Source organism: Pecten maximus, chromosome 1, assembly GCF_902652985.1.
Source record: "Pecten maximus chromosome 1, xPecMax1.1, whole genome shotgun sequence".
In the NCBI taxonomy this organism is placed as follows: Eukaryota; Metazoa; Mollusca; class Bivalvia; order Pectinida; family Pectinidae; genus Pecten; species Pecten maximus.
The window spans coordinates 38,902,831-38,924,021 of record NC_047015.1 but is presented as its reverse complement, the minus strand read 5'-3'; the positions used below and the strand labels follow the sequence as shown (position 1 = coordinate 38,924,021).

The 21,191-nt window shown below is 36.0% G+C and overlaps 1 protein-coding gene across 2 annotated transcripts; it reads left to right on the top strand.

The window, feature by feature from the left end:
- The first annotated feature begins 30 nt into the window (after positions 1 to 30).
- Positions 31 to 21,172, top strand: LOC117333111 (phosphoribosyl pyrophosphate synthase-associated protein 2-like). Of its 2 annotated transcripts, none has more exons than XM_033892246.1 (10): positions 31 to 159; positions 2,021 to 2,073; positions 4,702 to 4,768; positions 5,076 to 5,248; positions 6,312 to 6,427; positions 9,688 to 9,898; positions 10,254 to 10,324; positions 11,511 to 11,657; positions 12,033 to 14,952; positions 17,417 to 21,172. In XM_033892246.1, exons 1-9 carry the CDS (start codon positions 77 to 79, stop codon positions 12,189 to 12,191), a joined length of 1,080 nt encoding a protein of 359 aa, XP_033748137.1. In that variant the 5' UTR covers positions 31 to 76; the 3' UTR covers positions 12,192 to 14,952; positions 17,417 to 21,172. The 2 variants fall into 2 exon arrangements, with proteins under 2 accessions (XP_033748137.1, XP_033748146.1); XM_033892255.1 differs by lacking the exon at positions 17,417 to 21,172 and having other exon boundaries at positions 12,033 to 13,387; positions 13,578 to 13,592.
- The last annotated feature ends 19 nt before the right edge of the window (positions 21,173 to 21,191 follow it).

Below are 21,191 nucleotides of genomic sequence, written 5' to 3'. Positions count from 1 at the left end.
ACAACTTGTCTTGGGTTTGAGGCTTTTTTTTAAATTTCTAGGGTGAAGGCCGTTTGGCCACACACAAACAAGAAGCATGGCGGCCTCAGCAGGAAAGAAATGTCCTATGGTTATTTTGGCAGGGAATTCTCATCCGGAGCTTGCGCAGCTGATCGCAAGGTATGTACGGTTGGATATTCTATGACAATGTATTTTTCATACACTTTCAAATCGAGCATGTCGTTTTGCACTCCCGTATTATAGAATTAGATATTGTGTTAGTTACAATTAGTCATGAATTAGTGGATAGCGTAAGGTGGATCCTGACACTTGCACTCCCCAGCATAAATATTCAATGTCATCACATGTAATAACGAAATACTAAAGAGTATATAATTAATATAGTTATGCCAACTAGTTGATATCAATAAATGACTGTTGTTGATAAGTATAATTGGCAAATGGCAAATATATGAAAATTTGAGAAAAGTTGACTAGCCGACGAACGTTTGGTCTGAATGGCAACACACTTGCACAGGTAACTGGGTCATCTGTGTCAAGACACACCTGGAATAAGTCTACACGGGTTAGCCACACGCTTAGCCTTACATGTACCTATGTCTGGTTAACTTACATATGTTTTTTGTGTGTATTGTAAAACTAAAGAATTCAGAGAGCTTATCTAAAATATTTTTTTTTGTGAAACAGTTACAATAATATCATTGTATTAGTGTTTATCTATGGCGGTATATAGATGCACGGATGTCACAAATGTGATCTCAGATTTGTAATTGTCGTTTCCTTTGGCACCACTGGATTATGATTTAATACTTTTATGAAGCATTTAGTAAGTAAATATTGAACAAATAATAAAGCACTATACACGTAAATTTATGGTAAATGGAGTTTATTTGGCACCAGGCTGTCTAGGCAGTGTTTTAAGTTGTATAAATGAAGGATGTGATACCCTTTGGGTCCCAATACCGGGTAGTAGGAAAAGGTTTGAAATATAACTTAAATTAGAGTATTTTGCCATAATTACTGAAATATCCATGTGAGCGATGCAGGCCCTCTGGACCTCTTATTTAAACACTGCATTAGCACGATGAAAATTTTACATCTGGGATTTTCAAAATTAGGTCACTGTGACCTATTTTCCTAAATGTTGGGACAGAACAATGAAAAATGTCATCTGGGATGAGCAATAGATGCTGAATTAATTTGAATTTTGTTAAATTATGTCACTGTGACCTACTTTGGAAAACTGTCACAAAACAATAAACATTTATATCTTATATTTATATTCATGTTGGATCCTCATTTTTTTCAGAATTTTCCCCCAAAAAATTATCATAGGACAATCAAATTTAACATTTGGGATGCTGAGCTTGAATTTTGCAAAATCAGGTCAATGTGTGTCATAAAGTTGTCATAGGGAAATCTTTTCGAAAAAAATTTCTTCTATTAAAGACCAGCATTCCTATGTATATAGTATTTTCGAGCTAAGGCTACAGTATCATTCGGTATGTTGGTGTAAACTTTACAAAGCCCTTAGTAATTTAACTTACTCAAATCTCTCAACAATTAGAATATTTTTGTTGACAAATTCATCAATCAAGAAACGAGTCTATACCATTCATTGAACATAATTAACTGGACCATCATGCTATGAGGACATTGGCCTCTTGTTTACCTAAAATTTTGATGTTAAAAAAGAATAATTTACAAAGCTTTACAGTAATACATGTACATGATAGCTAGAAAATGAATCACATCATGTACTGTAAACTTATTGGATGTTTTGAACAATGTATAGTACATGCATATTGTATAGTATGTGTAAAAATAATTGAAATGATAAAAGTTCATATTTAAGAATTCTTATTTGAGTATTTCTAATAGTGCCTTGTTTTACACTTCAGTCTGTTTTTTCTAAATGTTGCTAATCTACAATACCATTTAAGGTGAAAAATACTGTTTTAAACATTTTACCTTACTGAAACTTTTACAGAATTGAAGTTTTGTTTTCTCTTTATTCCAGTCGGATGGGAGTTCGACTTGGGGACATGACAGTTTACCACAAATCTAATAGAGGTAACTCCATTGCTTTATATCATATGTAACAAAGGCCATTATTGATTATGTTTATTTTAATGCCTCTGCTAGGGATCAAACAAAGGACCTCTTGCTTTCTAGTCTTACACTCAACAGATCAAGCTAAAGAGAAGTTCTCTCTAGCTGAGTGGGGGGTGTTCTCCATTTGCCCACATTTTAAAGTTCAAAGAAAAGTGTTGATATAGGAGAATAAAGGGAAACCAATTATAGTCTGTACCATATTAATTTTACATGTAGTCATTTACCTGTGCTTCATTTAGAAAGTGGGGAAACAGAGATATATACATATACCTCTTACCTGTGAAAATGTGGGGAACAATTCTCTGTTAAAACCTATATAAATAAAATCATTATTCATAAAACATACATTTCAGTCAGCAAGCAAAACAAAACACTAATATTACATGTACATGTAGTTGAAATCAAACAAGAAAAAATAAGAAACATATATCACCAAGAAATCACTAATTACATACATTTCAGTCAGCATGGCATTACAGTTGATTTTAATCATTACTCCAATTAAAGAAGGGTGTGATGCTGCGTCGCGGATGTCTATCAGGCTGTGTGGTTGTCGGGGATGTCTATCAGGCTGTGTGGTTGTCGGGGATGTCCATCAGGCTGTGTGGTTGTGGGGGATGTCTATCAGGCTGTGTGGTTGTCGGGGATGTCTATCAGGCTGTGTGGTTGTCGGGGATGTCCATCAGGCTGTGTGGTTGTGGGGGATGTCCATCAGGCTGTGTGGTTGTTGGGGATGTCCATCAGGCTGTGTGGTTGTCGGGGATGTCCATCAGGCTGTGTGGTTGTCGGGGATGTCCATCAGGCTGTGTGGTTGTCGGAGATGTCCATCAGGCTGTGTGGTTCTGCAGGCTTCCCTTGAGTTGGGCGAGGTGGTGGTCAATGTTCCAGTATCTCCTGGTGTGTGGTCTGGTTGGTCCTCCTGCGTCCTTCTGTATCCTGCATGTTGATCTCGTTACTGGCCTGGATCTCCTGGAAGACTCTGATGATGGTGAAGATGTTGGGATGAAAGTGGCAAACTTTCTTCTTCAGTTTCCCGTGCCAGACTTTCAGGTCGTTGGTGGTGCGGCGTCCTTCTGTCTAAGTAGTGGTTCCAAGCCTGTCTGTCTTCCTCTATCCATTGTGACACGATGTAGTTTGTGAAGGGAAGGGTGTTCACGGGTAGGTCAGCATCCTCTAGTTCTTCCAAGGTGTTGAACCACACATCCTAAACACTCTCCATTGGCACCAAGGGTAATACAGCGGCCTGTAACAGTGTTGGTTGAGCCTTTCTCTATATACATTGTGTGAAGTGTAAAAACATCCCTTTACTGCGACCCTGGGGTAAACCTGACGAATGGCATTGTGGGCAGCTGTCTTGTAATCTACAAACATGATATTTATATAGTAATTTTCATTGGGGATTCCTGGAACTGTCCATTATGGACAGGTGCCCGCTGTATATGGGTGTCCGCTAGTACAGGTTTGAGTGTACGGTGGCGGGCATCGTCAGCTTGGATCACCTGAATCCACCATCAGCTTGGATCATCATAGGTATTTTTTCCAAGTACATTGTAGTAAATGTTATAATCTTTACATTGATAGGGCACTTTTACTCTCAAAATAAACTGAAGTTCTTTGAGTATTAAGTCCTGAAAATTCTTTATTCAACCTGAATTATCACTAATTACCGCAAAGACGTAAGGTATTTGTTTATGATATGTATTTTTCCTGTACTTTCGGTGATAATTTCATTACATATATGCAGAAACACTCATTGTTTGGACATAGATTTCATCAATAGAAATTGTGTATGCATGTTTCTGATGTCCGAATAAAGGAATGCCCCTTTCAGAAATCTTTCATTTAATCAAATCTTTAAAAAAAATTTAAACCCAATTAATATTTTTAAAAAAAAAGATAAAAAAAAATGTACATCTTAAAGGTAAAAGTTACCATCATAATATAACTCAGGTAACAGGTTAAAAACACAGGTAAATTTTGGTTAACTACTCTGAAATTGGGCAAATGGAGATACTGAGTACGGGTACAGGTACATTAAGTATTATTTACCAACTTTCAACTTTCTTTATTCAGGAGTACATATACAATGTACTATCTAAGTAAACACACCAACTAGTGAAAAAATATCATTTATTGAATGAAAATATGCTTGTGACCAAAGGCTGTCAACATGTTACTGAAACTGAAATTTCCAAATCTCCCACCAGCTACACAGTCACTGATTGTTTGTCACTGATTGTTTGTCATTGAGTCTTTTACCTGCTTTTTGTGTCATGCTTTGAAATACATGTACAGTGATCATGAGTGTTAACAGGAGAAAATTGTCTCAATTTGCATTTTTTTAATACAATATTTATTCTATTATATGAAAATGAAATGCTTGTAATTAGATGATCCTAATGAACTATGTACACCTGTACCTGTTTAAACTGAATTTGCAATGTAAGACACAATTTAGTTAATTAAATGTATCTTAGGATCTGTCTTTGATTAGACTTATCAAAGATATAATACTGCATGTATACGAAATAGCATGTAATATATAATTAACAATGAAGTTGATCATGTTTTTTTTTGTATTTCAAGAAACAAATGTTGAAATCAAAGAATCAGTACGAGGAAAAGATGTGTACATCATTCAGACTGGTACCAAGTAAGTAATACTATATTCATCCTCGAATGAGCCCATTCCCAAAGTGTAAATTTTAGTATTAAAGTTAGGGGAAGTGTTATTTATGAACCACTTTCAGCATCATATTTCAAAATTAATGATTCGGCAAAAATAAGGAAGGGGGCTTATTGGTATTAAGGGGCTTATTTGTGCTCAGGGGCTCATTTGCAGATGTCAACAATATTATGGTTTGTAAATGCTGCATTTGTCAGTTCTGTAATATTTCTTTGGTATAAATAATTTGTAAAGTTGATACATGTTTGATGTTACATGTGGTTTTGTTTTACAGGGATGTTAACAATGATGTGATGGAACTCCTCATCATCTCCTACGCCTGTAAGACTAGCTGTGCTAGCACCATTGTGGGCGTTGTTCCATATATACCCTACTCAAAACAGAGCAAAATGAGAAAAAGAGGCTCGGTGGTATGCAAACTCATGGCAACCATGTTTGGAAAAGCAGGTACACATTGATGACTATCACCTTTAAGTATGGGAGACTCACATACATTATCTTATTTAATCTGAGGTCTTGTGAGCTTTACTTTTTTAGGGTGTGTTTTTTTGTACTTGTAATTCCAAGGTTTACATTTTGATGTATCTTAATGTCCTGCTTTTACATTTTGATGTAGTTTAATGTCCCATCTTAACATTTTGATGTAGTTTATTGTCCCATGTTAACATTTTGATGTAGTTTTTTGTCCCATGTTAACATTTTGATGTAGTTTAATGTCCCATGTTTACATTTTGATGTAGTTAAATATCAGAGGTTTGCATTATGCAATTAATTGTCCTATGTTTACATTTTGATGTAGTTTAATGTCCCATGTTTACATTTTGATGTAGTTAAATGTCCCATGTTTACATTTTGATATAGTTTAATGTCCCACGTTTACATTTTGATGTAGTTTATTGTCCCATGTTTACATTTTGATGTAGTTCAATGTCCCATGTTTACATTTTGATGCAATTGATTGTCCCATGTTAACATTTTGATGTAGTTTAATATCAAAGGTTTGCATTTTGATGCAATTGATTGTCCTATGTTTACATTTTGATGTAGTTTGGTGTCAGAGGTTTACATTTTGTTGTAGTTCAATGTCCCATGTTTACATTTTGATGTAGTTAATTGTCCCTTGTTGATGTAGTTCAATGTCAAAGGTTTACATTTTGATGTAATTTGTTGTCCCATGTTTTACATTTTGATGTTGTTCTATGTCCAAGGTTAACATTTTGATGTGGTTTAAATTTTTACATAGTTCAATCCCAGGTTTACATTTTGATGTTCTACAATGTCCTAGGTTTACATTAAATGGACTACAATGTCCCAGGTTTATAATTAAATGTACAATGTACTTTAATGTCCCAGGTTTATAATTCGATGTACATCATATTAATATCCCAGGTTTACATTTTGATGTTCTACAATGTCACAGGTTTACATTAAATTCACTACAACGTCACAGGTTTACATTTTAACATACTTTATCTTGTTAACAATTTACTGTAGTCTAAATTTGTCTCAGGTTTAACACATATTATCACTATGGATCTACACCAGAAGGAAATCCAGGGCTTTTTTGACATCCCAGTCGAGAACCTCAGGGCCTCGCCCTTCCTCATTGACTACATTGAGCAATCTGTAAGTGATTTAAAATTGTAACCAGTTAATTATCCATTTCTCCTTTCATTTTGTTTTCATAAGGTGCTGTGAAACAGCCACCATAATCAATCATCGCCAAATTTTGCTTGGCAAATTCATTCGAAAATGCTCCTTTTAGTTAATGGGCATTGTAATATTTTAAATATATAGTCCCTCATTTTTCAGATCATGTCTTTTGCAATTTGTTTTTAAGGCTGTTCTTTCATCAGATGTCACACAAAAGAATAAAAATGTCAACAAGTTTGATTTTTAGGTTGCTTGGGTCAAGGTTTATGGTTGTTGCTTCTATTCGCAGAATGTCCATATTCCTAAGCACTCTAATTATGTCTTTTCTCAATCTTCACCAATTACAAAAGTAAAATATGAAAAAGTAAGAATTTCAAGTGTCATTTAGATGTCTAAGACCATATCAAATTAATTAATTGGTTCTCAGGCAAATTTTTGAAAAAATAGATCTATGAGATAGGGAGGTATTTTTTTTTATCACTGTATTGGATGAAAAACAGATGATGGTGATTTAAAAAAAAATTCATTCACATCAAAATGAGATATTTTGATAGCTGCTTTGAAGCAACTTCTGTGTTCATTAATTTCAACAACAAACAGCAAAATCTTCACAAAAACAGTTTCTGTCTTGATTATACCCCCTGCAACGAAGTTCGGGGGTATACTGGAATCACCTTGTCCATATGAACTTGTGTCCCCTGTTGTGATTTTGTGATTAAGCCCTTTTTAACAGAGTTCCCTTTTCATACAAAATGTGTCATAATTTTGTCCGGCTATGCATTCACTTAGTTTTTGATGGATTTTCTTGAAACTTTATACAGAGTTGAAGGATGGCATGAAGTTGTGTCTCCAGTAACGCCTTCTTCCGAAAAAACCCTTTTTACAGAGTTATGCTCCTTTATGTAAAAAATGGTTACTAGCTTGTCTGGCTATGCATTTGCTTTGTTTTCAATGGATTTTCTTGAAACTTTTTACACAGTTGAAGGACTGCATGCACTTGTGCCTCCAGTAAATGCTTTTTCCGAAAAAATGCTTTTTACATAGTTATGTCCCTTTATTTGAAAAATGGTTATAATTTTGTCCAGTTATGCATATCCTCGGTTTTCACAAAATTGGTCTATAGTTAAAAGACCATATGGTGTTGTGATTTTCCCCAAGTAGTCCTTTTAAACAAATTATGCCACTTTAGCCCTTTTTAACAGAGTTATGCTCCTTTTTCATACAAAATGTGTCATAATTTTGTCCAGCTATGCATTCACTTAGTTTTTGATGGATTTTCTTGAAACTTTATACAGAGTTGAATGATGGCATGAAGTTGTGTCTCCAGTAACGACTTCTTCCGAAAAAACCCTTTTTACAGAGTCATGCCCCTTTATGTAAAAAATGGTTACTAGCTTGTCCGGCTATGCATTTGCATTGTTTTCAATGGATTTTACTAAAATTTGGTATGAAGTTAGAGGACCCTATGAGGCTTAGCTCTATGCAAAGTTTTTGCCGAATTACCAGTTCTAATAGAGTTATGCCCCCTTTTCTTTAAAAATGAGCAAAATATTGTTCAGCTATGCATTCACTTAGTTCTTACCTTGATTTGGTTATAGTACCATAAATAGGCGGCTTCACAAAGTATCAAAACCAATCATGGAAAAGCGGGGGGTATACTTGTCACCCCCTCGGTGACAGCTCTAGTATTGAAACAGTCATCCTTTAACAAAGTGTATAGTTCTGCCATTGTAAAGCTTCCAAAATCCCCGAAGTATATTCCATGGTAGTATTATTGTTGATCTGTTCCGAATCTGCACGGATATCAAAGCATTCGAATGTCAGCCATTTGCATCAACTACGTCTCTTTAGCTCTTATGACTGCTTTTCGTTCAAACACTTTAAATATCCATGAGACTAAAAGGCAAATTGGAATGTGAAACAATTTTTCCATCTTTTTTCCCTGGGCGCATTAGGGCAATGCTATTTCATTGTTTTTGCGATAAAATCAGTAATGCAGCTACTTTTTTAGCCGATCATCATCAGATGTCCATAAACAATCATTGTTATTTCTTTTTCTTGAAAAGAACCTGAGGGATATTTCTCAAACTTCATGTGTAGGGGCCCCTTGGTCCCCAGTTTTGCCAATTCAATCCAAATCTTTGATCAGAAAAACAAAATGGCTGACAGGCGGCCATCTTGAATTTTGAGACTTGAAGTTTGTTATTACTATTTCTCGAAAAGTACTGGAGGGATAATCATCAAACTTTAGGGTGTAGGTTCCCCTTAGTCCCTAGTTTTGCCATTTGAATTAAGATTTTTGATCAGAAAAACAAAAAGAAGTCTGACATAAGTTCAATTAAATGTGGGCACCAAGATCCCTCTGGGATCTCTTTTTTTGGGGGCAGGCCAGAGCACCAATTAATTGTTAGCTCACCGGTTACAAGTAACCGAGAGCTAATGCTGTCACCCCGGCATCCGCGTCGGTATCCCACCCCAAAACTTTAAAGTTTTGGGGTAAGTTTTTGGAAAGCTTGTTAGTCCAAAAGTATACACCTCATGTCCCTTCTAATTTGGTTTATACATACATTAGAGGTCTAGGAGTGATGTTATGGCAAAATATTGCAGAAAAAAATTGTGATTTTTTCGCATTTTACCATTTTGTGGACTTAATTTTTTTGGCACCAAAACTCACTTTAAAGTGTTGGGGGTAAGTCCAAAAGTATACACCTATCACCCTTCTAATTTGGTTTATACATTCATTAGAGATCCAGGAGTGATACTGTGGCAAAATCATGCAGAAAAAAAATTGTGATTTTTTTTTTGGCATTTTACCATTTAGTGGACTTACTTTTTTTGACACAAAAACCCACTTTAAAGATTTTGGGGGTTAGTACTTTTTTTGACACTAAAACTCACTTTAAAGATTTTGGGGGTTAGTTTTGGAAAGCTTGTAAGTCCACACCCTTCTTATTTGGTTTATACATCCATTAGAGGTCTAGGAGCGATATTATGTGACATACAATTTCAAAATGACATGCTTATACATACATAAAAAATGAATGCATAGTGTGATTGCTGCCGCCGGTGAGCTTTCGCAATCATTGATTGCACTTGTTTTTTTAATGGCCTAATCTTCACACATTTTTTTCCCTCACAAGCTTAATGTACACATTAAATTTGATTTGACGATCATTTTATTATAAATAACTTTATACATGTATATATAATCATTATAAATCTTCTCTTTTCAGATACCAGATTACAGAAATGCCATAATAGTTGCTAGAAATCCTAATTCTGTTAAGCGAGCTACCTCCTATGCTGAGCGGCTACACTTGGGGATTGCTGTGATACATGGAGATGACAAGGTCACGGAAACAGACTCGGAGGACGGACGAAACTCACCACCAATACAAAGACAGGCACACCATAAAATGGAATTTGGTCTTGAAATTTTACCAGGTAAGACTTTTTTTTTTTATCTTAGGGTGAAGGATAAGAAAATTCACCCAAAGAATTTCCAAAATGGGTAACACTAGATGTTGAGAGTTTTTGCCTTAATCAATGATTTGGGCCTGGTATTTTTCCTTCGTTTTCTTCAAGCTCAGGAACTATGAAAAATTATTTTAAATCTGAAAAAAGTGAAAATATTGTCTTCATCAAGATTGTATGATCTTTTTTCAGTTTAAATAAAATCAGAAATTACATTTACCGTTAAGTCTTGTTTTAGATTTTTATGGTTTTATGTATTGTATGATATCATCATGACCAGGTAAAAGTAGACGTTGTACAATGTCTATGGCATTTTGATTTACAGTGCTATTGCCAAAGGAAAAACCGCCTTTAAATGTTGTGGGAGATGTTGGAGGAAGAATAGCTATAATAGTGGTGAGTTAGGACATTCTATACATACTATTTATATATCATGCCCTCATTGAGAGGGCATTATTGCCTCACAGTATTGTCGTGAGATGGAATAGTGTCCCTCGCAGGGACAAGGCCATAATGGACTTAGTACATCACACATACATTTTAATTCACTAATTTCAATATTCAACCACCATCTGGAGTCAGCATCAGTCATCTTCTTCATCTGCGCCAGCACAACTATAACAAGGGACATGACTCTAGATTAACATTCAATCTCAGGCCAAATTTGATAGTGGTCGGAAGAGTTGACATTAATCTCTCATAGTACCCATGGGTATAGCCAATGGGAAGCCAGTATTCTGTCATGTGATGTAGAAAATAAACAGTATTTAATTTTTGAACAATCAGAAACAAGTTACACTGTATATGAATTTATTTTAATCACTCTTGTTGGCCCGGATGGGAGTGTGTCAGGGGTTTTACTGTGAGAGGAAACCATAGTAACAAGATTAAACCCACATGGTTGGGCAGAGAAATCAACCCTTGGTGTTACCACTACACCATACCATCACCCTATCTGTATCTTTGTGTTCTATGTCACACAAAACTGTGACTATAATCAAATCATGATACCCTGATAAATCAAAGTAGACATGGATATTGTAAGTTCATTACAACTGCTACAGAAAGTACATAATAACAAAACGTATAAGGTGGATTAATGAAATATAGAAAGTCGGTTACAAAAGTTGATGGCCATGAAACTGTACATAGCCCCAGTACGAAAGGAAAGGAAGTTGGTTACAATTTAATAATAGTTCAGAATGGTAATGGATTGGATACTGTATTTATCAACTACTTTTATATCAAAACAGAAACAGAAAACCAAAGCTCTTTTAAAACTTTTCTGCTCTAGATCTGTACTGTTTATAGACCAGCTATATTCAAACTGAAACAATAAAAAAAAGCTCTTTTAAAACTTTTCTGCTCTGTAATCTTTATCCACCAGCTGCATTGAAACAGAATACTGAAAACTAGAGCTTTTTAAAAACTTTTCTGCAGGTACTAATGAGTATCAATTACAATGGTTAAAGTATTTTCATACAGTTGCTTCATTTACATGTAGCTCCAAATAAACTATTATCAAGATTTAAAATTGACCACTGTCCCAACACAGAATGCTATAGAAATTATTTTGTTACAGGATGACATGATCGATGATGTGAAATCCTATGTTAACATCGCTGAGGTGCTGAAAGACCGAGGGGCATACAAAGTATACGTAATGGCTACACATGGGCTGCTGTCGTCGGACGCTCCCCGCTTATTGGACGACTCTTGTATAGATGAGGTAGATCAAACTGTCCCCTCCCCTCCCCCTCTCAATTTGGGAGGAAGACTCCAATTTCAGACCCTAAATTCAGACAGGAGTTAAACTGCATTGTTGTTTATAATTTTGACTAGTCCCGAAAGTGCAGCTTAAAATATGTAGTTTAAACTTGAAAGTACATGATTATACAAAAAAATGTCTTACAATACTAAAAAAGAGGGCTTTAAATAATGTCTCGCAGTTTTGAAATTTTGAACAAGTGCAATGTCCCATATGGAAATTCAAAGTAGCAAGTTGTAAAAATTCTGTTCTGTCAGTTAAATCTATATAGAATACAATCTTCTTTGAAAACTTCCCATATATATACACATGTATATGGACCATTGTGGATTCCAGGTTGTTGTGACTAACACGGTTCCCCACGAGGTCCAGAAGATGCAGTGCCATAAGATCCGGACCGTGGACATCAGTGTGATGCTAGTGGAGGCAATCCGTCGGATACACAACAACGAATCCATGTCTTATCTGTTCCGAAATATAGGCATGGAAGACTGATATCTCTCTCACTGCTCTCTCCAACACTAACAGTACCACAAAGTAAATCACTCATATTTCCCTCAGTAGACAAGCCTGAAATTCTTCCATCCCCTCTCAGTCTGTCTTAAGAGACGAAAGTCGTCCCCAGTCTCTAGTAGATACTGGGATACCCTTTAAGATTTCTAGTCAGGAGTTTTCCTCTGAGTTTTGAATAAATAGTCAGAGGTTCTCTCAGGGTACATACTCGTAATATAATTTTGTTCTCTCATTTTCTATAGCAGAGTCTAGGGTTTTCTAGTCACGAAAAATCCTCATTCTGCGTATTAAAGTAAAGATTTCAAAACTTGCACAGAATTTTCTAGGTGAGCTGTACTAGTTACTTTTTTGACAATCTATATATTTGAGGAAATACAAGTGATTTACATAATTTACTAATAGGTTACTTTATTATTGATCACCTCCTTAGTGACCTGTGGTTGTGTGAAGAGTTGTAACTTAGATCTGTAACCATTGGTTACAGATAGAGTTGCTTGTGACTCAAGATAACAAAAATAACTGATTCTATCTTTATACAGGTAATAAAAACAATAAAAAAAAAAAACCCAAAAATTGTATATGTTGAACGAAGATTTCTTGATTTCACAAAGAGTACATAAATACCCATCCAAATTTGTGTGTGGATTTTCCACAGTGACCACATGTCATGGAGGAGTCCCATTCCTATGTTGATATGGAGAGCATGTTGTTTAATTGTTCCCTTTTGTTCATTCCTTATTTCGGGTATTGATTTCAAACGTGTAAAATGAACACTTGTTGTAGTTTGCTTGCTTTCATATACTGAAATTTGTAGATACACGTATCTTAAGACTTTTATCTTAATAAAATATCAACCATTTATGTACACATAGGGTTTTTAATGTATTTATTATATGAAAGGGGTGATAACTGTTCATGTTAAAAGTACATTTCATAAGAGAATATAAAGTCATTTCAGATAAATAGCACTGTTCATCTATTGTACTGTGAAACTTGGGCATCAGTTATCATCAGACAGGTAAACCAGGGGGTCAGTTAATCATTAGACAGGTAAACCAGGGGGTCAGTTAATCATCAGACGGGTAAACCAGGGGGTCAGTTAATCATCAGACAGGTAACCCAGGGGGTCAGTTAATCATCAGACAGGTAAACCAGGGGGTCAGTTAATCATCAGACAGGTAAATCAGGGGTCAGTTAATCATCAGACAGGTAACCAGGGGGTCAGTTATCCATCAGACAGGTAACCCAGCGGGTCAGTTAATCATCAGACAGGTAACCCAGGGGGTCAGTTAACCATCAGACAGGTAAACCAGGGAGTCAGTTAATCATCAGACAGGTAACCCAGGTGGTCAGTTAATCATCAGACAGGTAACCAAGGGATCAGTTAATCATCCGACAGGTAAACCAGGGGATCAGTTAATCATCAGACAGGTAACCCAGGGATCAGTTAATCATCAGACAGGTAACCAAGGGATCAGTTAATCATCGGACAGGTAACCCAGGGGGTCAGTTAATCATCAGACAGGTAACCCAGGGGGTCAGTTAATCATCAATACATTTAAGGAAGATTATTCGTGCTTATAGAGGTTTTCCAGACAGGATTTTGATGTTGGTAGATTTTGAGTTAATGACTGTAGGCTTGTCCTCTCTTGAGATCAGCTGATATTTCAGACGAACTGTCTTGCTCTGGGAGAAACCTCATAGGAATAACTTTCATATTTGTTTATATTATATGGTAGAAAAATAAAATGTCTGTCGTATTTGTAATGCAGTGTGATGGTATTCACCATGTTTCACAGTACAAATCAGTGTCATTGAAATATTGCAGATTATATAATGTTATTTTGGTATTTAAAGACTAATATTATCATATTTTTGGCATAATAGCAGATCTAACAATATTTTGGTTGCAGAAATATTTTTGTATGTTACAAAATTAATGCATAAAACAAAACCTGTTATAATGTACAACTGGAGTGAAATATATGTATATAGAGGGCACATTGGCTGTGTATAATGTATAGCAACTAGAGCATAGTAAGTCTTTTGTGAATATAGTTGAAATGTTTTTCAATAATCATGCCATCCTTTTGGAGTGTGTCATGGCAGCTGCAAGGAGAGTATGTTGTGATTTGGGTGAAATATCTTTGCTTGGAACTTTTATCATTTGCAAATAGTTTGTAATGTTTCACCTGTTGCAATTATGTGGCTAGCGTTATACTATGAATACGACAAATCTGATAATTTGCTTAGTGTTGTAGTAATATATGATTCCGTCGGATCTTGATGAAATGACATGACAATCTTTCTAAATAATTGCAAAAATTCTTGATCATGTGATAAAGTTATATCTTAACTTGGTTTCTATTTCTTATCAAATTACTGTAACTCATTCTTTTTTCATTTAAATTGGGAGAGACTCCCTTAAATGAAAAAAAAATCATAAATCATAAATCAAATATGATATGGAAACTTGTATGAGGATATAGGTATGTATAGATTTTTGGTTTTACAAATATTTTCATTTTGGAATGTAACGATATTATAAGACTGACTTTATATTGCAGAAACTCATTTTTTATGTTATATCAACAGTGTTGGGCACACTGAATCCTTCTTTAAAGTTAGGGTAACTCATAAAAGTGTTTGATGAATCAGCGTTACAGAACTGAAGTTATGATGTACAATGACCATAACTTAAGACCTCCACATCTGCGAGTCTGTGTAGGGTTCTTCAATAGAGGTGAGTTCAAAATTTCATCCCAAGTGGCCTCGACAAGTGAACAACACATTGACAATAGAAATACAATATATTTTGTGACGTAAATGATCACGTAGATGTTTCCTTTTACTTTGCTTGGTTTGATTGCATGAACCTTGCATTATCTTCAAAATGCATCACTTTGTTTGAAGTTTCGAATGAATAGTTCATTTTATAGATTTTTTTTGTAGTATATTTTTGGTCACATTAACAGTAATCTGAAAGTGACACTATTATTATATTGGCACAAATAATCAAATTGATATAAAAAAATTAAAATTTTCTTTTTTTCCTTCAAGTTTGGTAGATGTATTGGTTACCTGTTTTGTAATACAAATGTGACAGGTGTTAAAACTATATAATTTCTCTTCACATGACTCAAAATAAAGGTAACTTTTTATAGTAAGTCTGATCATATATTTTTAGCTCACCTGCCCGAAGGGCAAGTGAGCTTATGCCATGGTGCGGCGTCCGTCGTCCGTCCGTCCGTCCGGCGTCAACTTTTTCATTTAAACAACTTCTTCTCAATAACCAAGAGGCCCAGGAACTTGATGTTGGGCCTGTAGCATGCTGGGGTGAAGGGCTACCAAGTTTGTTAAAATAAATGACCTTGACCTTCATTCAAGGTCACATGGGTCAAATAGGCTATAATCTTCGAACGACTTCTTCTCAATAACCAAGAGGCCCAGGGACTTGATATTGGGCCTGTAGCATGCTGGGGTGAAAGGCTACCAAGTTTGTTCAAATGAATGACCTTGACCTTCATTCAAGGTCACATGGGTCAAATAGGCTATAATCTTCAAATGACTTCTTCTCAATAACCAAGAGGCCCAGGGACTTGATATTGGGCCTGTAGCATGCTGGGGTGAAAGGCTACCAAGTTTGTTCAAATGAATGACCTTGACCTTCATTCAAGGTCACATGGGTCAAATAGGCTATAATCTTCAAATGACTTCTTCTCAATAACCAAGAGGCCCAGGGACTTGGTATTGGGCCTGTAGCATGCTGGGATGAAGGGCTAACAAGTTTGTTCAAATAAATGACCTTGACCATCATTCAAGGTCACATGGGTCAAATAGGCTATAATCTTTAAATTACTTCTTCTCAATAACCAAGAGGCCCAGGAACTTGATGTTGGGCCTGTAGCATGCTGGGGTGAAGGGCTACCAAGTTTGTTCAAGTAAATGACCTTGACCATCATTCAAGGTCACATGGGTCAAATAGGCTATAATCTTCAAACGACTTCTTCTCAATAACCAAGAGGCCCAGGGACTTGATATTGGGCCTGTAGCATGCTGGGGTGAAAGGCTACCAAGTTTGTTCAAATGAATGACATTGACCTTCATTCAAGGTCACATGGGTCAAATAGGCTATAATCTTCAAAACAACTTCTTCTCAATAACTAAGAGGCCCAGGGACTTGGTATTGGGCCTGTAGCATGCTGGGATGAAGGGCTACCAAGTTTGTTCAAATAAATGACCTTGACCATCATTCAAGGTCACATGGGTCAAATAGGCCATAATCTTCAAACAACTTCTTCTCAATAACCAAGGGGCCCAGGGACTTGATATTGGGCCTGTAGCATGCTGGGGTGAAGGGCTACCAAGTTTGTTAAAATAAATGACCTTGACCTTCATTCAAGGTCACATGGGTCAAATAGGCTATAATCTTCAAACGACTTCTTCTCAATAACCAAGAGGCCCAGGGACTTGGTATTGGGCCTGTAGCATGCTGGGATGAAGGGCTAACAAGTTTGTTCAAATAAATGACCTTGACCATCATTCAAGGTCACATGGGTCAAATAGGCTATAATCTTCAAATGACTTCTTCTCAATAACCAAGAGGCCCAGGAACTTGATGTTGGGCCTGTAGCATGCCGGGGTGAAGGGCTACCAAGTTTGTTCAAGTAAATGACCTTGACCATCATTCAAGGTCACATGGGTCAAATAGGCTATAATCTTCAAACGACTTCTTCTCAATAACCAAGAGGCCAAGGGACTTGATATTGGGCCTGTAGCATGCTGGGGTGAAGGGCTACCAAGTTTGTTCAAATAGATGACCTTGACCTTCATTCAAGGTCACATGGGTCAAATAGGCTATAATATTCAAACAACTTCTTCTCAATAACCAAGAGGCCCAGGGACTTGATATTGGGCCTGTCTGTAGCATGCTTAGAGCCAAGAGTCGCCAAGAACCTATCTTAGGCCAATAGTATTCTGGAATGAAGGACTAGAAAATATATTGACATGAATTAACCTGGCTTACTCTGATATTTAAATAAAGTTGTTATCAGCATAGTATCTGTAGAAATGACCTCAATCAGCTGCAATTTTGTGTAGAGGCAGGTGAGCGATACAGGCCCATTGGGCCTCTTGTTAATATATAATTTTTGTAACATCACACAATTTAGGGAAATTTTAACAGACTGTTTTTATGATTTTCACAGAAACACAAGACTAAGAACATAACAGGACATACAGATGAAGTGGTTGATGATTGAAGGTTCTCAATTGTTTGACTTCTACATAGTTTACTCTCAATAATATTTTCTAGTGAAGTCTATTCTAGACTCAATATTTTCTAGTGAAGTCTATGCTAGACTCAATATTTTCTAGTGAAGTCTATGCTAGACTCAATATTTTCTAGTGAAGTCTATTCTAGAACCTTAACCCAAGGGCCATTCTGGTTACAAAATACTCCAACCTCCTTGGAGTTTGTGAGATCAGTTTTAGGGTTATTTTATATATACCATCTTGTTGAAATAATTAGTAACCCTTGGTAGATTCCTCTATTGAATCTAGCAACTTTGTACATCTACGTAGTGCACATTATTTCTAAACATTTTCTTCAAGTTGGAAAGTACGGTTTTTGTAAGGAGTTTGTTACACAACCAATTAATGTTTGTATGTGACGTTTCAATGACTAGTACGGTATGAACACTCACATTTATCAAACAAATGACCAGTGCAGCATGTGTCCACAAAGGTGTAAAAGGTGTACGAGTTATCTTCGAAATTTGAATTATGTACACGGTCACCTTCATCAGATAAATGACCAAGTGCACCATGTTTACATTAGAGTATAAAACGTGTACGTGTTGTCTTTAAAAGTGGAAGATCAATGTTGACCGTGCATATTAACTATTGGAAATTGTTTATTCAATGTCTATAGGCTTTTGTTTGCAAATACAATTGTTTAAATACTGGTTACATTGCAGGAAAATTAAAATATTTACAGTGGCATAACTGGGACCTGTAGATAAAAAGGTTTTTTTTTTTGTATGTAGAGAAATTCTAGCTGTTGTATCTTAGTCAAAAGGTACATGTACTGCATAGTCATAGATTCCAAGCTATTATTTAATATTGAAAATGCCCTCAGCTATTGCTTAGGATGACTAAGCTATTATTTAGGATGCCATCAGCTATTGTTGAGGGTGGCCTAAGCTATTGTTTAGGTTACCCTTAGCTGTTGTTTAGGATGGCCTAAGCTATTGTTTAGGATGCCCTCGGCTATTGTTGAGGGTGGCCTAAGCTATTGTTTAGGTTACCCTCAGCTGTTGTTTAGGATGGCCTAAGCTATTGTTTAGGATGCCCTCAGCTATTGTTAAGGATGGCCTAAGCTATTGTTTAGGATGCCCTCGGCTATTGTTGAGGATGGCCTAAGCTATTGTTTAGGCTACCCTCAGCTATTGTTGAGGGTGGCCTAAGCTATTGTTTAGGTTACCCTCAGCTGTTGTTTAGGATGGCCTAAGCTATTGTTTAGGATGCCCTCAGCTGTTGTTAAGGATGGCCTAAGCTATTGTTTAGGATGCCCTCGGCTATTGTTGAGGGTGGCCTAAGCTATTGTTTAGGTTACCCTCAGCTGTTGTTTAGGATGGCCTAAGCTATTGTTTAGGTTACCCTCAGCTGTTGTTTAGGATGGCCTAAGCTATTATTTAGGATGCCATCAGCTATTGTTGAGGGTGGCCTACACTATTGTTTAGGTTACTCTCAGCTGTTGTTTAGGATGGCCTAAGCTATTGTTTAGGTTACCCTCAGCTGTTGTTTAGGATGGCCGTAGCTATTTTTTAGGATGCCCTCGGCTATCGTTGAGGATGCAACCATACACTGTCAGACTTTGTAGTAACGAAAAGCGCTACTATGATATTATTTGTTTTCGTTATGACAGGATGTCCTGGATACTATTAATACACCACTAATAAGTTACCTGCCCTTTAATAACCACATATATACAGACCTTACCACAATTCCCCACCTCTGAGAGAATATAATCTCATTTTAATAAACTACTAGAGAACGGATTTGTTTTCAGTCTACTAACTAAGTTTGAATATTTACTACAATCTCATTTTGTTTGTCTTTCATTATGAACATATACTTTTTGGCATTTAACAGGGTAGGTGAACCTAGTTTGACACAGATCTGTGTTTCAAATTTGTCGGATAAGAGTTACAGATCTGTACAATAAGGACATTGGATTATGAAGATGACCGATACATATTGAGGATACTGATTCATATTTAAAATAATGAAGGATGGTTTAGTGAAGGAGACATGTTTTAGTCAAAGATAGATGTTCATGTCTTTTGAGAGGTGTTTTTGTAATGTTGATATGTTTGAATCTGAGACAAGTGTTTTGGTCATGGAGACAAACATTTGAGTTAGTGATACATGATTTAGTCAGAGGGACAGACATTTGAGTCAGTGATATGATTTAGTCAGGGAGACAGACATTTAAGTCTGTGACACATGAGCCTGTGACACATGTTTTAGTCAGGGGGACAATTATTTGAGATACACCTGCTTTAGGCAAGGAGACAGAAACTTAAGTCAATACACAAGTTTTAGTCCGGTAGACAGACATTCGAGCTGAGACACTTTGTATAGTCAGGGAGAAGTTGGAGACATTTGTTTTAGTCAGGTAGACAGACATTTGAGTCTGATACACATGGTATAGTCATGGAGACAGAAGCTTAAGTTTGATACTTGTACACATGTTTTAGTCAGGTAGACCGACATTGAGTATAGAGACAGATTTTTTAGTTGGGAGACTGTTGTTTTAATTAGGGAGACTCATTTGAGTCCGAGACGCATGGTATAGTCAGGGAGACAGATTTTTTAGTTGGAGACCGACATATGAGTTTCAGACAGACTTTAGTCAAGGAGACAGACATTGGAGAGGGATACGCAAGTCTTGGAGACAGATATTTTTGTCAGGGAGACGGACGTTTTAGTCCGAGAGACAAGTTTTAGTCAGGGGATACAGGATAAAAGGTCTAGTTTACTAGGTAATCACTTAACTGACCGACAGTAATGGAAACTTCTCAAACATTAATGTCCTTCATTGAATTTTATGCTTTAATTGCTTGTAGTAACTGTGATCTTTTGTTTACAAGAATTTCTTGTACCCAAGTTTTCAGATCAGTGCTAATTGATGTGTTGAAATCAGATTGTTGACATTGGGTGGTAGGACACTCGAGTTGCAGTATACATACCCAGACTTTATTGACAGGGGTGATCGAGTTTATTGTTGTTTGTTTTATTGTTTATCGTGTTAATATAACGATGGTTTTTGTGTGTCATGTTGTAAGATTATTTTGAGACTCATGGTGAAATGCCTTGATATTTTAAGTATGGTCATTCATAGTCAATATGAATGACATAGTTGTTTATTATATTGAAGAAATATATTTATATAATGTAATGAAAATATCAGTTTTGGATAATATATAGCTGAATGCATGTGTTTAACATGAGTCTTGACCATGGTGATTTGGCAGACATTTGTTTCTCATAAGAAATAGGATGATCATGGTTCACATTATCTGGAATTATTAGTATTGATTCACTCATGTTGAGCTTCACACCAGGACCATGAAACAATCTTTAAACACCCAGTTCAAAAAATTAAATGTTGAAAATATCAAGTATTCTAAATACTTCAAAAATTTGATGTACCAATTTGAAATAAAATATGCACATCAAATGTAAACACATATTTTGATATTGAACTTTAAACAATCTATTTTAGACAATCAAGATTTTGATGGCCCTGGTGTCTGCTACCCAGGTATATGTACTCTAAACAAAACTTCAGCTTTAATAAAAATTGAAAGATTCATTATAAAATGTATTGATGGTTAGTCATGGAATGGTATGGCACTATGTAATGAGAGAATGAAATAAAAGCAATCATTGTTCTTTGTTGTTTGTGGTTAATTT